The sequence below is a fragment of the Erpetoichthys calabaricus genome, chromosome 5 (assembly GCF_900747795.2).
Source record: "Erpetoichthys calabaricus chromosome 5, fErpCal1.3, whole genome shotgun sequence".
Lineage (NCBI taxonomy): Eukaryota > Metazoa > Chordata > Cladistia > Polypteriformes > Polypteridae > Erpetoichthys > Erpetoichthys calabaricus.
The window spans coordinates 206,960,050-206,982,438 of NC_041398.2; the positions used below are offsets into that span (position 1 = coordinate 206,960,050).

General features: G+C 38.1%; 1 protein-coding gene across 3 annotated transcripts in view; it reads right to left on the bottom strand.

The window, feature by feature from the left end:
* Positions 1 to 22,389, bottom strand: part of LOC114652192 (transducin-like enhancer protein 4) — a 194,357-nt gene that overhangs the window by 113,174 nt on the left and 58,794 nt on the right. For 2 of the 3 annotated variants that reach the window (XM_028802438.2, XM_051928051.1), the window contains exons 7-8: positions 4,844 to 5,045; positions 685 to 701 (exon numbers count right to left, since the gene is read on the bottom strand). In XM_028802438.2, coding sequence (XP_028658271.1) covers positions 685 to 701; positions 4,844 to 5,045 — 219 coding nt within the window. The remainder of the gene's footprint in view (positions 1 to 684; positions 702 to 4,843; positions 5,046 to 22,389) is intronic. The other variant, XM_028802439.2, reaches the window with a different exon arrangement.

The window sequence follows — 22,389 nt, forward strand, 5'->3', positions numbered from 1 at the left end:
ACTATTGCTCCATAAAGACAGGGATTCTCAAAGCCTTTTGGGAATAATTAAAATGTTTAAGCATTGTAACATCTCCCTTTCAAGGTTCTGGAAGCAATCACACACACATCAATGCCTAAAGCCTTCTAAAAACATATAGGTACAGTCTGGTACTATATAAACACTATTCACTACCACAACAGACAGCGGCAGAATCAATGATGTCATCTGAAGGCTTCAAGTCATTTCAAATAACAGCAATCCAAACACACATCGATAATAAAAAAGTTACTGACAGGTAAATGGTCATAGCACAGTTATTCAATAATGTTATTTACCTGTTAATCTACAAAATAAACATAAGATGCAAGACTTATAAAAATGTAAACACAGCATAGTATAGACTAAAAATAAACTTGCTGACAGCATTCAGAAAATATCAAGTAACCTAGATTATGATTATTCAATGCAAATACAAAATAAATTCCTTAAAACAATTCCACATTGACTATGTGAAAAGCTATCAATTAAAGGTATACTGAATTTAAAACAATGTCCAAATAAAGAATTACACAATTCAGGGAAACACTAATTGTACATATGTGGTGTGTTTGCAGGTAATGTGCAACCTTTTATGCAAGATATGTGCATTTGCATTGGTGTAATAGACTGCTTATATTTGAGAACAAAAAAGGACTTACTTACCTTTACAGAGTCTCTGTCTATTTTAAAGAAACACCAAAGTCAGCAGAAACATGTAAAATAGAAAGGAAAACAAGAACAGTATTAAAGGTACTAAGCAACCATTTTGAAATGGGTTTGGGAAAAAAAACAAAACAAAAAAAAAAACGGTTCTTTGAAATTATAAAAGCTCCATAATCCATAGCTATTAATTAGCATTCAGAAAATAATTACCAAGAACTCGGTTTGAAAATAAGCACAGCTACAAGTACCATTAGTAAAATAAATAAATAAAAATATGCTTAAGTATGCAAGATACTCACCTTAAACTAAACCAACAGTTGCTTAATAAAAGAACTGCCTCATTAGGCCACTATTAAAACATTCTCCAGTTAATGTATTTTTAATTAGGAAAAACCCAACATCATTTTTAAAATCAGCCTAAACACTGACAAAACATAACAACAGTCTTGGCACTAAATGCATCATTTTCTGAGGAGGCTTTTGCAAGTTCCAAATTAAAATAATATATTGTGGATCAGAAAAATACGTTGCATCATCAATCAAGCTACCTTCGGAAATTCACAATAATGTTTAACGATACAGCTTTATGCTTTTTGTTAAGATATAACATGTTACTTACTGACAAGTGAACATCTTTAAATAATTTAAGTGGATGTGATAGTTTCTTGTTAACAACTTGACAAATCCCAAGAAAGGCATGTTTAAGAAAATGTATTAGATAAGGAAAGAGGAAAACAAAATATATACACTGTAACCTTGCTCGAGACTTTTACTCATGTAGTGAAAAACGTGAATTTTTTGGCCATAAGTGTAAAACCTTTAATATTTAAAAAAATATGTATAGTTTAACATTAAATGTACTAATTTATATATAAAACAAACAGGTTAAAATAAAAAAAGTAATACACAATGAAGTGGTGGTATGATGGTGAAGCAGTCAGCACTACAGTCACATAGCACTAGAATATTCAGTCTTAATCATAACATGGTTTCCTTGTGTCTGCATGGGCCCCCGACCCTACATCTTAAACAAATGCATAATAGGTTAATTTCTGGTTCTGCTTATTTCCTGCATGAATGAACACAAGTGTGCCTGAAATTAACTGGTGCTCCATCAAGAGCTGGTTCCTGCAATATAAAAGATGCTGCCAGAAGAGGCTTCACCTGCATGACCCTGATAATGGACTAAAAGACTTTAGAATATGAATGTATTCACTTTGAAGGCTTTATTTGGACAGAAACACATAATTAAGAATGACATTTCAAGTGTCAAGAAGTCCCAAAAGGTCCTAACAATCAACTAAAGCAACTAACAGTATATTTAGGTTATCCTATATCATTGTGAAAAGGGAAGACCTTCTGAGGCCAAAAAGTTAATGATACACTATACCCAAATGACGCGTGACTTGCTTTCCAAAACAACAAGACAGAAAACATTGCATAAGGAAAATGTCAGTGCTGTCTTTAGGCTGCAACACTTTAATGCATCAATTGCCAGTTGGCAACAGCTTTATTGAGCAAATAATTCACATATTTCAAAAGATGCAACAGCATGGTATTGCCTAAACAGAGTGAACACGAAAGAAAGTTTGGGCACAAAGTGAATTTTCTGAAAACACATTAAACAAATAAATAAGCTAAATGAGATATAGATTGTTTTAATAAAAATGCAGTATACGATAAATGAATGAAAGATGAGTAATGTTTTACCTTCCTAAAGAAGCAAGTATGTGATTAAAGTAACATCTGATAAGCACTTCTGTTTGTCTATAGCAGACAAAACAAGTGCTTTTTCAGAAAATATGATTAGCAAACAAAAAAAAAAAAAGTTTGTGATGATAAATACTTTCAAGATATCACATTATTTTTTTCACTTCCAAAAACAGCAATTTAAATGAGCATGATTTTATATGCTAACAATATTCCAAGAATACACAAGTGCCTATGAGGGCAAATTATGCGTTTGTATCTTGTCCAGACAGACGAACTAGCAACATACTGGGGCCAAAACTAAATTTTTGCATTTTGCTGTTATGTGACACAAGCAAACAGGTTGTGTGAATGAGACATTCATGGTAACAATCCATCTTTCTGATGCTCATTGTTTACTATCTCATTTACAAGTCACACTGCCTTGTGACAATGTTTGTATACAGCTTTGTAAAGTGCAAGTGAAACAGCCAGTTAAGGTTTGTACAAATATGCAATGCCTGGCCAGAAAAAAATAGTCACCACCTGGATTTAACTAAGCAAATAGGTAAGAGCCTTAAATTGGAAAAGTACAAGTTATTTAACCCTAATTGATGCAGTGAGTAGCTTCTCATTTCTTAAACCATGTCAGAAGACATATCCTGTCTTATGCTGGTTCAGAGGGTCAAATAATTGGCCTGCACCAAGAAAACAAAACACCTTAAGGCAATTGCTGAAACCACTAAAATTGGGTTAAGAAAAGTCTAATGCATTATTAAACCCTGGAAGGACAGTGGTAAACCATCATTTTCGAGGAAGAAATGCGGTTGGAAAAAAAACCTTTAATGATCATGATCAGAGATCTAGTAAAATCAAATCATATAAAATCAACAGATGAAAGTAACAGCATTTCCACATGCACAATGTGAAGAGAACTCAAGGTATTGGGACTAAACAACTGTGTAGCCTTAAGAAAATCACTTATCAGTGAGGCTATTCAGAAAAAAGGCTTCAGTTCTCTAGGGAGCATAATGATTGGACACTGGAGCAATGTAAAAGGGTTATGTGGTCTGATGAGTCTAGAGTAACTCTGTTACAGAGATGGGTCTATCAGGGTAAGATGACAGGCGGATGAAGTGATGCACCCATCATGCTTAGTGCCTCCCGTACAAGTCTGTGGGGTGCAGTGTTATGATTTGGGGTTGCTTCAGTTGGTCAGGTCTAGGTTCAGCAGCATTATGTGCCCAAAAAATTAGGTCCGCTGAGTATCTGAATATACTGAAAGACCAGGATTTTCCGTCAATGGATTTTTTTTTCTTCTCTGATGGCACAAACATATTCCAAGATGATAATGCTCGGATTCAACAGGGGCAAATTGTGAAAGAGTGGTTCAGGGAGCATGACACATTATTTTCACACATGGATTGGCCACCACAGAGTCCAAACCTTAAACCCATTGATCTTTGAGATGTGCTGGAGAAGACTTTATGCAGCGGTCCAACTGTCCATCATGGTTGCATAAGCTTATCGAAATGACAGCATAGCAAATGTGTGCTATAATCAAAGCTAAATACGGTCAAACAAAATATTAAGAGTGTGTGACTTTTTTTGGCCAGACAGTGTATTAAGCCATTCTTGTTTTGTTTACTCAGTGTGTCTGTGAATTTATTCTTGTTACAAAGTCTGTCTTTACAGATCCAGATGTTGCCTTTCCATGCTGATCATAAACTTATGGTTTATTATTTTAAAGCTTTTTTTGGGGGGCAAATCCACATATACAAGCTATAATACAAGGCATAATCATTTTTAAACATCTAATGCATCCTGGGTTCAGTTCCACACTCAATTGCATGTTGATATAAGTTGTCCACTTGCGTCCCAAAGATTTGAGTGATACGTGGTCATTCTCTATTGGTCCAAGGTGAGATAGTGTTGGTGTGTGCATAAATCAGCTCTACAATGAACAGGTGCCATTTCTGCATCCACATAATGTACTGGATTAAGTGGGTTTAAGAATGTTGCATCTAGTTTTTGTACATGTGCTAAAGTTATCAAGTGCAGCGACTGATGCTTTAACTCTTTAATAAGAATGGATTTGGTTGTCAAGGTGGACCATTCAGTTTTCAGGCATACTTAACATTCATACTTGAAATGTATAACCCAATTGTATGTTAACATACAAAATGTATACTTCACAGATTATCCTATCTATAGTTTACCAAATATTACCATATTTAAATTTATGCAGCTGTAATATAATTGAACATCAGCCCAGCTATAAAACATTTGAAAAAAAAGTATACTTTGTGAAGGACATTGAAGCACAAAAGCAGCAAGATGATTACCTCAAGAGAAAAAAAAACAAAAAGTGTTCGTATTCATCACTAGTCTACATATTGTGTACAAGTGAGTAAAATGAAAGTGTATAATAGTAAATAGAAAAGTTGTTAATCAAAAATTACATTCTGACCTCTTTGGTGATCGTTGTCATGGTGTTTTTTCTCATCTTTGATTGGCAGTTGTGGATGTCCTCCCAGTGCTGACAGTGCCAGCAATCCAGCACTACTGCCCACTGGTGGAATAGCAGGAGGTTGCAGTCCAGATGGGTGAGGTGTAAGGGGTACTGGAAGTCCATGACCATGTGACAGATGCTGGGCTTGGAGCTGTTGCTGCTGTGAGAAAGACATTGAGATATTCAATCTATTCTCAGGACAAATTTTCTCTGCTATGATACTATAAATTCACCTTCAGACCTTTCATGAGGCTCCTCTGTTTTATAATGTATTGATAGCCATTCAAAATGCTTTACAAAGTAATCAACATTACAGTAAAATTACTGGAAAACGGATAAAAAAAAAAAGTTACTGCATGTTCAGAATGGAAAACGTAAAACATTACGATGAGATCTCCATACTTTAACATTTTTTTTGTATTTTTTGAACCAATGGCACGTATTTTGTGGGTCTGAGTTAATCCATGTAATACTGGTTCTTATCCAGTTAAAGATGTATGGATGAGATTTTGCTACTTATCGTTGAAATAAATTTTTTAGAAGTATTTCCATCTATTACTCATTTTCTATAGACAATAAAAACTTTTCTAGAACATAAAATGTTAAAATAACAAAAGCGCAATATATAGATTAATTGTTTAAATGATTACAGAAAATGTTGCTAGAAGATTAAGAAAAATCAAAAAATATTTAAATTATAACTTCAATACAATTCTTTACGCAATTTACAACACAAATCAGTGCATAGATATATCTGCAGTTTTGGGTTACTAAGATTTATTTCTATTTAAATTCTTTTTTGCTCTTTAACACTTTTTGTCTCAGATAACAAAATATAAAAAGACAAAAGTATTTTAAATCAGCAGTGCTACAAATGGAAAAAAGAGGCCATATTTTATGCCTGTTGGTGTTAAAATAAATTTTCAGCACCACAGCACAGCATGCTCCATGAGTTAATTTAGGGGAGGGAGAGAGAGAGAGAGAGAGAGAGGAAAAAAATGAGAGTGGGAGGGGGTAGAGAGAAAAAAAACCTGAATTAATAACCCAGAAAGGAAGCTGGTTGCAGCCACCATTTTAAGCCCTTTAAGTGTCCTCAGCGGTACTTGAGCAAATTACTAAAGAAAATGTAATGCAGCGAAGCTCGGGTCCTCCTGTAGGCTTGCTCAATAATGCTGAAATAATTGGGCACTCTGCGCACGTTTAGTGCTGCTCGAATGAAAAGCTAGAGGCCTGCCCTTGTACTCTTCTCTCGCTACCAAGTCTGTGTTGTGACAGGTTTATTTGAGTGGGGCTGTGATGCATGCACCAGTAACTGTGCTGACAAGAGTTTAAAGTCTGTTTTACCAGTACACTGGCAATACACAGAGAAAGCCCTTGAGAAGCCAGAAATGGAGTGCTTGACCTCAACGGAGAATGCATCAAGCTATGAACTGTATTAACCAACTAGGGAAGATGGTCTTTTTGGGGGGGAGTAGCAATACAGGATATGGGAAAACAGAATGTGAAGCACATTACTTAAGCACACAAATTGTGCATGACTATTTCCCATATAAAAGACACAAAATCATGTTCCCAGTCATTTCTCCTGGAAGAAACAAGCAAATGAAAAAGGGCAGCACATAAAGAGATTACATCAAACTGGAGAAGTTCTCACTTTAGTTACAACTAACCAAAATGTTGCATCAAGAGGGGCATTTCAAAGAAATCAATACACACTAGTAAGGCCATATTTGGAATACTATGTAGCATTCTAGTTACTACAACATACTGGACCAGAGAAATGTTTACAAAGAAGTGCAGCAAAGTACAACCCTCACAAAACAGTATGCCTTATGTTTCAGAATAGGGAAAAAAGTGCAAATCCTGCTAGGAATAATACTTTTTCTGATAAACCAAACATTAAATCAATTTTAAATTTCAGGAAAATTACAAACTTTCCAAGAGAAATGGCATTATTATTATTTGTTTGGACAATATCTTAATAAGTGCATACATTTACATATCTACAACCAAGCTGAATGATAGGCCACTATGTATAATTCAATAATATATGAAACCTTCTGCTCCCAAACTTGTGTTCTTTATTAAACTGTATTTTGATAATTTTACTAATAAAACAAGTTCATTAAGCGATAATTTCAGACATTAATACAGCAGCAGAATTTCTTTGGTTATTCAATCAGATTATCTGTCACAAAATAAAAGTTAATTCCACTTTATCCACTACTGATTGTCATACAAACTTCCACAGTCAGTACTCTATCAAATCATTTAAAATTATAACACTGGCAGAAAGGTAGTCACCTGTATAACATACGAAACCAATTTCAATATGAAAGAATGTTGTATGTTTATATGGGATAAAACGAAGCTGAACAACATTCTGACATGTTCAGTTTCAATGTTCTACATGAAAGCAGCACGATTTTTAAAATCTCTTTGATCCAGTCATGCCACAAATTTTACCTTTTGTGTGGGTTTATGTCCTAGGACTCTAACATCAGCAATTTCCATTATAAAAAAAAAAATACAATGATGACTTAATAAGAAGCTACTACGGAAAGGATGTCATAAAATTTACAAACACAACTCTCTAAGCATAAATACAGACATCTTCAAAATTGTGCTAATGAAAAAATGACAGTGCATTATTTCACTTAAATAGTTTAATGTATATGCCAGTGAATACTTTATGTTTGGAACTCCAAATTTCACAGTGGCAATCTAAGAAGCAAAGTGTAATGGAAAAATAACAAGCACACTGGCATTATCCGATTTCAAGCTATACATTAACATCACATTAAAAAACAGAAGCTGATCTACACTCAGTGGCCACTTTATTAGGTACATTAATCTTCTACCAAGCAGAATCCCTTTAATCACCAGAACAGCCTGAATTTTTTGAGGCACAACTTAACCAAAGGGCTGGAAATATTCCCTGTGGATTGTGAGCCATACTGAATTAACAGCATCAAAAAGTTCCTGTACACTTTAAGGCCACACAGTCATTCTTCAAACATTACCTTCCACCAGATCTCAAAACTAGTCTACTTGACTGACATCAAGAGACTGTGCAGGCCATTGAATTAAATGTAATCATGGAACCATCTTGAGAATCATGCCTTGTGACATGGTGCATTACTCTACTAGGGGGATCCATCTGAAAAAGTAAGACCACAGAAACAAAAGGATGTACATGGTCAGCAACAATGCACACATGATGCAGTAGAAATTGACTTTTCACTTGAGGTGAAAATAATTAAATTGTCAATAGTTAGTTATCAACTTTTCATTATGTTCCTGTTCTTTGCTGAAAACACAGATGGACTTTTGATCATCTGCTTCAAGGACTGACGTGTTCAGAAGCATCTTTCTTCTCAACTGTTGTAAAGAGCCATTATTTGAGAATTTGTGAGCTTTTAATTAGGTTGAAAAGTTCTTACATCATTAATATGGTGCTTCAGCCACAGAATTACTGCTCAATGAAAGCTTTTTTTTAATTTATTTAAATGTTCCACTCTTTATACAGTACTGTGCAAAAGTTTTAGGCAGGTGTGAAAAAATGCTGTTAACAAAGAATGCTTTCAAAAATTGAAGTGTTAATCATTTATTTTCATCAATCAATAAAATGCAGTGAATGAACAAAAAAGAAATCTAAATCAAATCAATATTTGGTGTGACCACCCTTTGCCTTCAAAACAGCATCAATTCTTCTAGGTACACTTGCACATAGTTTTTGAAGGAACTCGGCTGGTAGGTTGTTCCAAACATCTTGGAGAACTAACCACAGATCTTCTGTGGATGTAGGCTTCCTCACATCCTTCTGTCTCTTCATGTAATCCCAGACACACTTGATGATGTTGAGATCAGGGCTCTGTAGGGGCCATACATTCACTTCCAGGACATCTTGTTCTTCTGTACGCAGAAGATAGTTCTAAATGACTTTGGCTGTATGTTTGGGGTCGTTGTCCTGCTGCAGAATAAATTTGGGGCCAATCATATACCTCCCTGATAGTACTGCATGATGGATAAGTATCTGCCTGTATTTCTCAGCATTAAGAACACCATTAATCCTGACCAAATCTCCAACTCCATTTTCAGAAATGCAGCCCCAAATGTTCAAGGAACCTCCACCATGCTTCACTGCTGCCTGCAGACACTCATTATTGTACTGCTCTCCAGCCCTTCGACGAACAAACTGCCTTCTGCTACAGCCAAATATTTCAAATTTTGACTCATCAGTCCAGAGCACCTGCTGCCATTTTTCTGCATCCCAGTTCCTATGTTTTCGTGCATACTTGAGTCGCTTGGCCTTGATTCCATGTCGGAGGTATGGCTTTTTGGCTGCAACTCTTCCATGAAGACCACTTCTAGCCACACTTCTCCGGACAGGTAGATGGGTGTACCTGGGTCCCACTGGTTTCTGCCAGTTCTGAGCTGATGGCACTGCTGGACATCTTCCGATTTCGAAGGGTAATAAGCTTGATGTGTCTTTCATCTGCTGCACTAAGTTTCCTTGGCTGACCACTGCGTCTACGATCCTCAACACTGCCTGTTTCTTTGTGCTTCTTCAAAAGAGCTTGAACAGCACATCTTGAAACCCCAGTCTGCTTTGAAATTTTTGTCTGGGAGAGACCTTGCTGATGCAGTATAACTACCTTGTGTCTTGTTGCTGTGCTTAATCTTGCCATGACCTGAAACGGTCTTCCACCACCTCACCTTGGTAGCAGGGTTTGGCTGTTCCTCACCCAGTTTTAAGCCTCCTACACAGCTGTTTCTGTTTCAGTTAATGACTGTGTTTCAACCTACGTGTGACATTGATGATCATTAGCACCTGTTCGGTATAATTGGTTGATCATACACCCGACTATAATCCTACAAAATCCCTGACTTTGTGCAATTGTACCTATAAGAATTGATGCTGGTTTGAAGGCAAAAGGTAGCAACACCAAATATTGACTTGATTTAGATTTTTTTTGTTCGCTCACTTTGCATTTTGTAAATTGATAACAATAAACAATCATTTATATTTCTGAAAGCATTCTTTGTTTACAGCATTTTTTCACACCTGCCTAAAAGTTTTGCACAGTACTGTAAATGTTTGACACAGCAGTGCACATAAATCCCGGAAGCAGCTGTTTTTGGCACCATCAACCATACCAATCATTTAAAACAAGTCAGTCTCCTAGATTGCACATCTTTCGAATTCTAATGCTAGGTCAAACAACTACTAAACCTCTTAACCACATCTCAAGTTACATGAATCACTGATTGTAGAAGTGTATAAATGGAGGAAAAAATGTTCTTTAAGCTGAAGAACATCTAAAGTAACAACAAAAGTATAGAATTTTAAGATAAACTGTACTCTCACATGTCAATCTATCCCTTAAGCATAGCTGTTTTACAGTAGGACAGAGAAGATATGGGTAATGTATAACAGTTGGTTGATGAGAATAAACCTCTTTCACGCCAATGTTGCTCAATTAACTATGCACAACATACACAACAAAAGAAATATTCACAGATCTCTACTTGTGGAATACTCTTTGCAGATTAAGCTACCAGTTTTGTTATAGGTTTATACATATTTAATGTAAAATATGGGAAAGAGAAAAAGATAAAAGAAAAAGAAATCCATACAAAAAAAAGAAAATTTGACAACAGACAGCCTTGTTAAATTCCCATTCACTATTCTGTTTTGCACACCCTTGGGATATACCACACACATCTGGAGGGATAAGGAAGGGAGGATTACTAAACCATCCCATTAAAGTTAAATTTGTAGCCACCATACCATCATTTTTTTATTTCTATATTACAAGCTGTATTTTTAATATTTTTTTCAAGAGTAAGGTTCAAATTTCTATTAATACAATGCAAGGACTGTTTTAATGGCATTTAGTTCGTATGACTGTTTATTGTTCATTTACCAAAATAATGCATAAACACTTTTTAGCTCAGTTCATGATCCTGGTGAACAGGATTTCACAAAGTTTGCTTATGTCAAATGGTGCTGATTTATGAAATAAGTTTTATATTAAATTTTTAAATGTCCATTAAAAATACACACTCAGTATTAAAAAAAAAAAAAAAAAACCCTTCTCCCCATCAATGGCAATTAAATAAGTAAATATTCACTATAATTTTATATTTTTCATTTTAACCAAAGATGTATGCAAAGACTAAGGGCTCATTTATACTTCACTCTTAGAACGCGTACGCATCATGGCTGCTGCGCGTCCCCAGAGTTCATTTGACGCGTCCTTTGAGCAGGTTCTCAGAAATTAGCGCAACGTGTGCGTGAGTTGCAGTACCAGAAAAAAGTCAGGGGGCGCAGTGTGATAAAAGTCGGATGTGGTGAAGCAAAATGCCGACATACAAATGCATTCGTGGTGCTTTTATATTCAAGTGTCGCATATTCCCCATCGTAATGACATGGTACATTTTAAAAGTCTCACATACCATCTTCTGTGCCGTCTTTTTTTTTTTTTTTGCATTTTTTTTGCACCTTAACAACACCATCAGAATGTTTGGCAGCGTGTTTGAGCCATAGAGAAAAAAATTAAGGACATGGTGAAAAGGTGTATTTTGTGATTAAAGTGGATGTTTCGGCTTTAATCTCTAAATGTCCACTTTAATCTCGTAGTTTATTTTATCATTAAAGTAGACCATCGTAAATGCCATCTTAAAACCGACCCAGTAGTTAATCGTTACGTGCTTCTGGGGCTTCCTCCTGACCTGGCAGCAGCAATCGCCACACAGAACACATTACATTTATGATATTCCAACTCACTGCACATTTAGAATCCTTAGGTTTATACTTGATATCACTTTCATGACGAAATACATTAAAGTGTGTATGTTACATTTTACAGATAAAACATTATCATTTAAATAATTAATTCTGTTAATAATTACATACATGGGGGTGGCAGGGTGGTAGCACTGCTGCCTCGCAGTAGGGAGTCATGTCCCTGGTGTTCCCTGCCTGGAGATTGCATGTTTTCCTGGTGGGTTTCCACACTGTGCTAAGTTTCATTCCAAAGATATGCAGATTTAGGGATTTGGTGATGCTAAAATGACACCAGTGTATGTGAGTGATTGTGTTCACCTTGCGATTTGCTGATGCTCCATCCAGGGATTGTTTCTGCATCCTGCCCAATGCTAGCTGGAATGGACGCATCCCCCGATTGATGGATGTAATCATTAAACATCTTTTTCAGAGATATTGTGGCAAGGTGCCCTCGGAATTTAATGGATGTTTCAGGTAATTCACAACACAGCGAAGCCGAAGGTTTTCTCACCGTTATGATATCTCACACTGCCACCTGGTGGAATCTTCCAGATTTACGTAAAGTATGCACACAAGTATAAACAGTACAACGCAGTAGCATCCATTGGAGCATGCGTGAAGTATAAACTTGGCCTAAAGGAATCCTTGCAACAATATATCTCCATTATTACCATAGGGATTATTAGTAGACTTCATTCTGCAGTTTTGGGTGTACAGAGAAAAAAGTCCCATAAAGTAATGCCACAGGGTTCCCAATGAAAGAATACTTTATTTAAAATGTGCCAATCTGCATTAAGATTAACCTGTGAGTAAGGTAAATGAACCTGTATGAGGGGGGGGGGGGGGTCACTTTATCAATAAGGTGTCAGTGCGACAGCTGCCACACCACCTACAATACAAAATACTGCCATTTTTAACTAAGTCATGTTATAATATAACAGCTAGGTACACATTTCTGCATTGCAAACAAGCTTTGTTGGCATGTGCCTCAGGGTTTAAATTCATCATGCTACCACTTCCGCATTCTTAAATACTACTAAATGTTTCATGCTTTATTTTCAAAAACAAAGAAAACTAAAAATGAATTGCTCTTTATAATAACTGCACACACAGCAAAAAATGTTTCTTAGTGTAATTAAATAGGGCCAGAGAGTACAATGCAGTTTTTATATATCACAAACTTCTCTCTTTAAACTTTTAACTTTATATGAACATTCCAGTATGGAGTAAAGTCAAGGTGGACATATCAGGGCTGTATGTGTGGTCACAAAGTACCACAAGTGTTCCATAATGTCCTTCATTGAAGGAAACCGCGACAGATACAAAAAAAAAAAAACAAAAGGTAGTCATTGATTTATTTTCATTTCAATATTCTGGCATACAAGGGACTTAGATAGGCACAACACTATGAGAGACAGACAAGACAACACTCCACCACAAACCTCCCAAAATATTATGCAGATGGCTATAATTTTAAAACTGGCTTATTAGACTGCTATCCAAGAATAATTACCTCACACACAACTTTCTTTTAATTATATTCTTAAAACAAGGCAAATAAAATAGCTAGTTTAAACCTAGAGCTGTTGGTATAGAATACAAAATTATTTCATATCATGTGGCAATTTCAATAAACATCAATTTCTGCAAATGATATGGTATGTTATTCTATTTCAAAAAGGATTCAGGGCAAGTGTTAATGTGCAGTTCTGGTTATTTTCTGTATCCAGAGTACCAGACAAAACCATAGTTGAGTAAAGTGGGATAACAAAGCCAAAGATGAATTAACCTCCAATTGTCACTTCTCATAGACTACATACACTCAAAGCCTATTTCTCTGGAATGTGTCCAATTTTCTTCTGGAGTATTTCCAGGGATTCTATGTCACTGTAATCCTTTGCTTTCCCACTTGCAGTCCTGAAAGCTTTCTGCCAATACACAAACAAGCCAGACAACATCATCAAAACTCAACCAGGAGACACAGCTAATCTTCACAGAGACAGATTGATCCTCTAGGCACTGTGACCATGAAAGTAGAAAAAACACACACACAAAAAAACACAATAACTAAGCCCAGTACTAAAAAGCATTACATTTCAGGGGAAACTAACAGACTGTAAATTAATGTTCCACAACGACTGTGCCATGACAATTTATTGGATCCACTGCTCTAAATAAAGATCACAAACATCCCATTCTAAAATCATCTACTGAATGGTTCAATCACAATCCTGGGAGCAAGGGTTTGTAAATTAAAACTACACCCTTTATAAGCACTCACTTTTAATGAGCATTATGAAGATCATAAGACAACGACATTAAAATAATCTTCCTATTAAATTTAACAGGTCTTGTTGAAACTAATATTAAATAGTACACCTGGTAATGAAGTCTGTTTTGTTTTTCATGCTCACTTAACAACAGTAAAGAGCAGAGGAGGTAAGGGAATTGGTGGATGGGTTATGTTGGTTGGAAGAAAAACCACCCAATACCACAGTAGTAACTAAAAATTAACAAGAACTTTGCAGCCACATAACTAGTGGGCTGGCCACACTCATAACACTACCCCACCCAAGGAAACCACAGCAAGGCATGCAGTCAGTAGTTAATGCAGCCCAACAAGTCACAGCAACAGACCATAAGAGTGGAGAAACCAGTCTGGCAAGTACAACCCTTAGGCATGCTGTAAAAAAATATTAGTCTTGGAGAAAGGTCTGTGGTAAAGCTGAAGACATTTTTATGACATAATCACTTATTTTATTTATTGATATAGCAAGTGTTTTGAACCAAAATATATAACCCACAAAAAAGCAAATAATTTTCTTTCATAAAACAGAAAAAAAACATGCAATAAAAATACATTATTCATTACATTCAAATATTTGTTACCCTAATCAAAAACTGATTCATTTTCCAGTGCTCTAGCAGCTGAGTGTATTTAAAAAAATATTTTTTTATACACACTGACACACATTATATATATCACCCTGTATATTATTTATTTATATTATTTATTTATGACATATGTATTTGAAAAAGTGTAACAATGACTGCACTGACTGGCAGGGACAAGTAAGGCAAATTAAAATGCATTTCTTATAATGACGGTCATTAAAAAATGGGGGGAAAAAAATGTGCGCCAATCACAGCTTGTCTCTCCAGTCCTCTTTTCTTATGCTTTCAACTCAAGTTAGAAAGAAAAAAAAAGTATGAAATACAGAGTGATGAGTGTCATGAAGTTCTGCAAAGAAATAAAAAAAAACAAAAAACGATGGAGGTCCATGTTTATAAAGATTTGGAGAACTTTTCAGACTGTGGTACAGTGCCTAATTTTACAACAACTACATTGAAAATCTGATGGATTGGGCAAAAATAAGAGAAAATAAATATAAAAAAATAAACCTAACTTACCCTGGTTTACTTGCTCTTAGTCTTAACATTTCTGAAGATAAAAAACTGCTTAAACCAATCAACAAGCAAACTATGTCAAGTGGACTAAATGTATTGAGAGTCTGATTTTGACTTTATTACTGCTATTATTCATGTTTCCACTATTAGGCTACCTTTCCTCACCCTGCAGTTACATAATCCAACGTCTGTCTGTTTTTCACGAGAGAACTACCTGGATTTAGATCGGGTTTTTTTTCTATAATTTGCTTAAACATTCCAGTTAATTTTGCAGTATTTGTCATCGCACTAAGTATCATAGTTCACTTACAGGAGCAATTTATTCATGCTAATCGGAGACAAAGGGGAGGGGGACATGTGACGTCAGGAGTAGGGAACCGTGGGGGGAGGCAGGTTGGGATTTCCTCACTCACGCCTCCTTTGGAATCTGTCTACCTCTGGCCACGTTTTGGAGCATACCTTGCCTCTGCTTACCTAGTGATACCAGTGTGTTTATTGATATTGATGAGAGAGAGAGAGAGAGAGAGAGAGAGACTAGAAGTGCACTATAACAGAAGTATAGAACTACAAAACCATAGGTGGAACATTCCAAGTTATTAGGAAACAATTCTTGTCTAAAGATTTTCTGGTTGATGAATTTCTAATATCAGCAAGTTTACAGTTTTCCCGAAATCAAATAAAATGTGTTATTTGACTATTCCAAGAGAACATTCTGCACCCTAGTTGCATTTTTATGGATCTTAAATACATTACAGAGATACAAGCATCTCTAAAAAATTAAAAAAAAAAAAAAAAAAAAAAACCCACACATGACCACCAAAAGTTTCCTTTTCCTCAAATAGTCCATGTAGCAAGAATGAGGCAGCGGTCTATCAAAAATCCTAATAGCACGACAAGCTGGCTTGAATCTTTCACAGGCAAGATCTACATTTGTTTGTGGGTCAGCAAATTGAGCATAAAAGAATAATTCTAATGAATTATTCTGTCTGCAGGCAATTAACAAGTGAATGTAACACAAATGGTCCCTTTAGCTGAAAGACATTTGTACACAGAACACCAATACAATACAAATAAAAAAAGAAGAAAAATTTCAGTGATGCAGAAAATAAAAAAATAACAGTACTACTTTATTATCTTTTCCTATTACTGTAGAAATGTATGCCTAATATTGGTTAATTTTTCTGTCCCAATATATGTTTCAATTTTCATATAATTACTAATAAAACAAATCAGACTAGAAAATGTATAAATACAGTTTTGTATTAACAAAACATCGATTGACCTCACAGTTCTTCCAAAATGTGAGTGAAAATAATCTTATCAAGTTGGGGACAGTCGATGGCATGCTCCCTTGAATCCAGTCATGTGATGTGACATGTCCAGTGACTCACTCCAACCAATTCATGCCTTGCTCGGACACAATCAAACTGATTTTAGTTTGTCTTCAGTCATAGTGGCAGGCTCTCTGTGCATCACAGTTGACAAACAATGGTGACAATTCAGAAGTACCAAGCATACAATGCAGCTACAAGGAATAAAGATTGCAAGTGTTTTGGACCTCACAGAAGTGTGTCTAATGTCTAATGTACCATGACAGAATGGAAAAAAGAAAAGGTCAGAGATTTCCACTGAACTTGCTGTACCGGTGAGCACTACTGTGCTAGAAGCTTAGCATGCATTAGCTGAATGTGACTTATCCTTCGATTTTCAGTCATACCAACTGACATGGTGCAGCAAAGAGACTGCAGTCAGCAAGTTTGACTTTACTAAAGACCAGAAGTCACAATGTGAGAATGGCTTTAGATGTTAGTCTGAAATGCTTGTCTGAATCTATAAAGAAATTACAGCATCAAACTGTTACTGTAACTCTAAATATCAGTCAATGAAATATAACACATCAAGGGTTGTCACTATGAAAATGTATTTGAATAAATTAGACATTTTGACAATACACAAGTTCTTTAAATAATTTTAGAACACCATGCAATAATTTGAAGAACATGGCCATGAATTTAATGCAAATACTGTACATAGGTGGAGGAATTAACACAATATTTCAAAAATATAAAAGTGTGTTCTATAACATCCCGATATCATTCACCTCTTGGCTAATGGATACTTTTTTTAAACGGATTTGCAGCTTTCCCCATCCATCCATACATCCAACCATCCATCCTCTTCCGCTTATCTGAGGTCGGGTCGTGGGGGCAGCAGCTTGAGCAGAGATACCCAGACTTCCCTCTCCCCAGCCACTTCTTCTAGCTCTTCCGGGAGAATCCTAAGGCATTCCCAGGCCAGCCAAGAGACATAGTCCCTCCAGCGTGTCCTGGGTTTTCCCCGGGGCCTCCTCCCGGTTAGACGTGCCCGGAACACCTCACCAGGGAGGCGTCCAGGAGGCATCCTGATCAGATGCCCGAGCCACCTCATCTGATTCCTCTCGATGCGGAGGAGCAGCGGCTCTACTCTGAGCCCCTCCCGGATGACTGAGCTTCTCACCCTATCTTTAAGGGAAAGCCCAGACACCCTCTCGGAGGAAACTCATTTCAGCTACTTGTATTCGCGAACTCGCTCTTTCGGTCATTACCCATAGCTCATGACCATAGGTGAGGGTAGGAACATGGATTGACAGACCGATGCAGAGCCCGCATTACTGCGGATGCCGCACCGATCCGCCTGTCGATCTCACGCTTCATTCTTCCCTCACTCGTGAACAAGACCCCGACATACTTGAACTCCTCCACTTGGGGCAGGATCTCGCTACCAACCCTGAGAGGGCACTCCACCCTTTTCCAGCTGAGGACTATGGTCTCGGATTTGGAGGTGCTGATTCCCATCCCAGCCGCTTCACACTCGGCTGCGAACTGATCCAGAGAGAGCTGAAGATCACGGCCTGATGAAGCAAACAGGACAACATAATCTGCAAAAAGCAGTGACCCAATCCTGAGTCCACCAAACTGGACCCCCTCAATGCCCTGGCTGCGCCTAGAAATTCTGTCCATAAAAGTTATGAACAGAATCGGTGACAAAGGGCAGCCCTGGCGGAGTCCAACTCTCACTGGAAACGGGTTCGACTTACTGCCGGCAATGCGGACCAAGCTCTGGCACCTATCGTACAGGGACTGAACAGCCCTTATCAGGGGGTCCGGTACCCCATACTCTCTGAGTACACCCCACAGGATTCCCCGATGGACACGGTCGAATGCCTTTTCCAAGTCCACAAAACACATGTAGACTGGTTGGGCAAACTCCCATGCACCCTCCAGGACCCTGCTAAGGGTGTAGAGCTAGACCACTGTTCCGCGACCAGGACGAAAACCACACTGTTCCTCCTGAATCCGAGGCTCGACTATCTGACGGACCCTCCTCTCCAGGACCCCCGAATAGACTTTTCCAGGGAGGCTGAGGAGTGTGATCCCACTGTAGTTGGAACACACCCTCCGGTCCCCTTTCTTAAAGAGGGGGACCACCACCCCGGTCTGCCAATCCAGAGGCACTGTCCCTGATGTCCATGCGATGTTGCAGAGGCGTGTCAACCATGACAGTCCTACAACATCCAGAGCATTGAGGAACTCCGGGCGTATCTCATCCACCCCCAGGGCCCTGCCACCAAGGAGTTTTTTGACCACCTCGGTGACCTCAGTCCCAGAGATGGGGGAGCCCACCTCCGAGTCCCCAGGCTCTGCTTCCTCATTGGAAGGCATGTTAGTGGGATTGAGGAGGTCTTCGAAGTACTCCCCCCACCGACCCACAACGTCCCGAGTCGAGGTCAGCCGCGTACCATCACCACCATATACAGTGTTGTCACTGCACTGCTTCCCCCTCCTGAGACGCCGGACCAGAATCTCCTCGAAGCCTTTTGAAAGTCGTTCTCCATGGCCTCCCCAAACTCCTCCCATGCCCGAGTTTTTGCCTCAGCAACCACCAAAGCCGCATTCCGCTTGGCCTGCCGGTACCTATCAGCTGCCTCCAGAGTCCCACAGGACAAAAGGGTCCTGTAGGACTCCTTCAGCTTGATGGCATCCCTCACCGCCGGTGTCCACCAACAGGTTCGGGGACTGCCGCCACGACAGGCACCGACCACCTTACGACCACAGCTCCGGTCAGCTGCCTCAACAATAGAAGCACGGAACATGGCCCATTCGGACTCAATGTCCCCCACCTCCCTCGGGAGGTGGTTGAAGTTCTGCCGGAGGTGGGAGCTGAAGCTACTTCTGACAGGGGGCTCTGCCAGACGTTCCCAGCAGACCCTCACAACACGTTTGGGCCTACCAGGCCTGACCGGCATCTCTCCCCATATTTTTCAAAATAAAAACAACTGTCATACTTTATAAAGATGTAAACACAAGCATTAAATACACATTTATTTAAAATATGGTTAAAAAGGAGAACAAAACACTTAAGGAGACCTACACTTGTTTTTAAGCAATCAAGATTCTTCATTAGCACTTAACAATACATGTCAATCGCACTGTAAGAAGCATGGACAAAATTCATTATGTGAATGTTTCATTTCATTAAACAAAACTATTTTATTGTCAAAAGAACATGCAGTCATTCGCGGGGTTGTAAAGTTGGCATCAATATTTTACACTGAAATTGCATGGATCACTGATTCAGCTCATTTCCTGATTCTTTTGCTGTAATTTTATGAAACAGACATGTTTCATTACAATAGAATAAATGTCACTTTTAGAAATGTTTTCTTTAAATATCATAAAGATCATTTAAAACAATCTATATATCAGATATGCAGTACAACATGATACTACTTTATACATAGCTATAGGTTACAAATGTTAATATCAGAAAATTAACATTAGAAGAACACAATATCAATAGCCTAGAATTTGATTGCCAGCAGACCTTCTTGGTTCTCTATACATGACACAAGGAGCACATTTAAGTGAGATAATGACCACATAGCATCTGGTTTGGACAGAATTTCAAGGTGTTTTCTAAAAATCTATTGCAACCACTTCGCTGATGTCTTTAAAATTTCACTGACAGAATCCGTAGCCATTACCTGCTTCAAAAGAACCACAATGTTCCCTGTGCCTAAGTAAACAAAAGTGTATTGTCTGAAAGATTACAGCCCCGTGCCACTTATTTCAGTTGTTATAAAGTGCTTTGAGAGACATGACTCCAAATAGTCATAGTAACCTCTAGTTTGCATGGAGTCACAACTGGTTCACAGGTGCCTTATTACTTACATGTTATATCATCCCGGAACATCTGAATAATACAAACTGCTATGCCAAAGTCATAAATAACAGCTCAGCAGTTAACAGTGTTATATTATAAAGCTGAGCACCAATATCCTAAATTTAGGATTTAGTGCTAACCTCTGCAAATGCATCTCAGACTTCCAAACCAACAAACCTCAGTATGTGCGGATTGGCAACATTTCATTCTCCATGTTGCCCTTCAACAAAGGAACTCCAGACGGCACTGTGCTCAGCCATTTTCTGCGCTTCTTGTTTACCTCTGACTAATGATAAGAGTAGGAGCTGTGTCGGAGTACATAAATTTGCAGACGACACTACCGTCATAGGCATAACAATGATGAGAAGGCTTATAAAGAAGATGTCAGTGTATTGGGTCAATGATTCACTCTTAACAACAAAACACTGATTTGGGAAAAATGAAGACAGACTACACTTGCATCTGCATCAGAGATGATGCTATTAAAAGAGTGAGCAGCTTTAAATATTTTGGAGTGACCATCACCGACAAACTTAACTGGGCACAAAACATTTCAGCTTTTGTCAAAAAGCTTTACCAGCAAATCCAATTCCTTAGATGTTAGGGGACAGCTCATATTTATCTATCTTTTCTCATGAACTTCAACAGCTGTAGAGTGGAGGCCATCCTCACTGTCTGCATCACATTTTGGTATGGCACCTGTTCAGCTCAACAGTGTAAAGGACTGCAGAGAGTGGTGAAGGAGGCAGAGAACACTACTGCCATCCAGTTGCCCTTTTTTAAAAAAAAAAAAACAAACATACAAAACTCACTGCTTTACAAAGCCTCAATTGCATTTAAGGAAATATGCAGCAAGACCAGTTAATGTAATGTTGATCTTCAGTTTCAGAGCGGCCATTCTCATAGCATATACAGTGGAACCTCGGTTCACGAACGTCTTGGTACACGTACAAATCGGTTTACGACCAAAAAGTTCGCCAAACTCTTGCCTCAGTTCACGACCACACACTCGGTATACGAACAAGCCAGTTTCCCTTTCGGTTTGTACATGTTCAGTCTCTCCCTATGCATTTCCTGTGCAGCGAGCAAGAGAGAGAGCGTGACACACACACACAGGCAGCGCGAGAGAGAGAGCGCCGCGCACACACACAGGCAGCACGAGAGAGAGAGCTGGACGCATAAGATAGTAAGGCAGTTAAAGAATGCACTGGGCTTGATTTTGTTTTCACTTCTATTTACAGCGATCGGTTCGTAGCGTGCATTGTTGCAATATTACTTTTCTTGGTGGTTTATTAAATTACGGATTTTTTCAAATGTTCATTTTTTCCCTGTGCTTAAAACTCATTTAAAAAAAAGTGTTTTTAGCCAGCGGTTGGTAGCGCTATAGCACGAACTATTGCAGTGTTAGTTTTCTCTGTTGTTCAAGGTTTTCTCAGTGTTATTCAATGTTTTTACATTTAGTTTACTATTACGCTGTGCATTCGATTGTTTAATTAACTATATTTGTGCTTAAAAACTTAAAAAAATATATATATATTTACATACAGTGATCCCTCGCTATATCGCGCTTCGCCTTTCGCGGCTTCACTCTATCGCGGATTTTATATGTAAACATATTTAAATATATATCGCGGATTTTTTGCTGGTTCGCGGATTTCTGAGGACAATGGGTCTTTTAATTTCTGGTACATGCTTCCTCAGTTGGTTTGCCCAGTTCATTTCATACAAGGGACGCTATTGGCAGATGGCTGAGAAGCTACCCAAATTACTTTCTCTCTCTCTCTCTTGCGCTGACTTTCTCTAATCCTGACGTAGGGGGTGTGAGCAGGGGGGCTGTTCGCACACCTAGACGATACGGACGCTCGTCTAAAAACGCTGAAAGATTATCTTCACGTTGCTACCTTCTGTGTGCAGCTGCTTCGTGAAGCGACATGCTGCACGGTGCTTCGCATACTTAAAAGCTCGAAGGGCACGTATTGATTTTTGCATGTTTGTTTTTCTCTGTCTCTATCTCTCTCTCTCTCTCCCTGCTCCTGACGGAGGGGGTGTGAGCTGCCGCCTTCAACAGCTTTGTGCCGCGGTGCTTCGCATACTTAAGAGC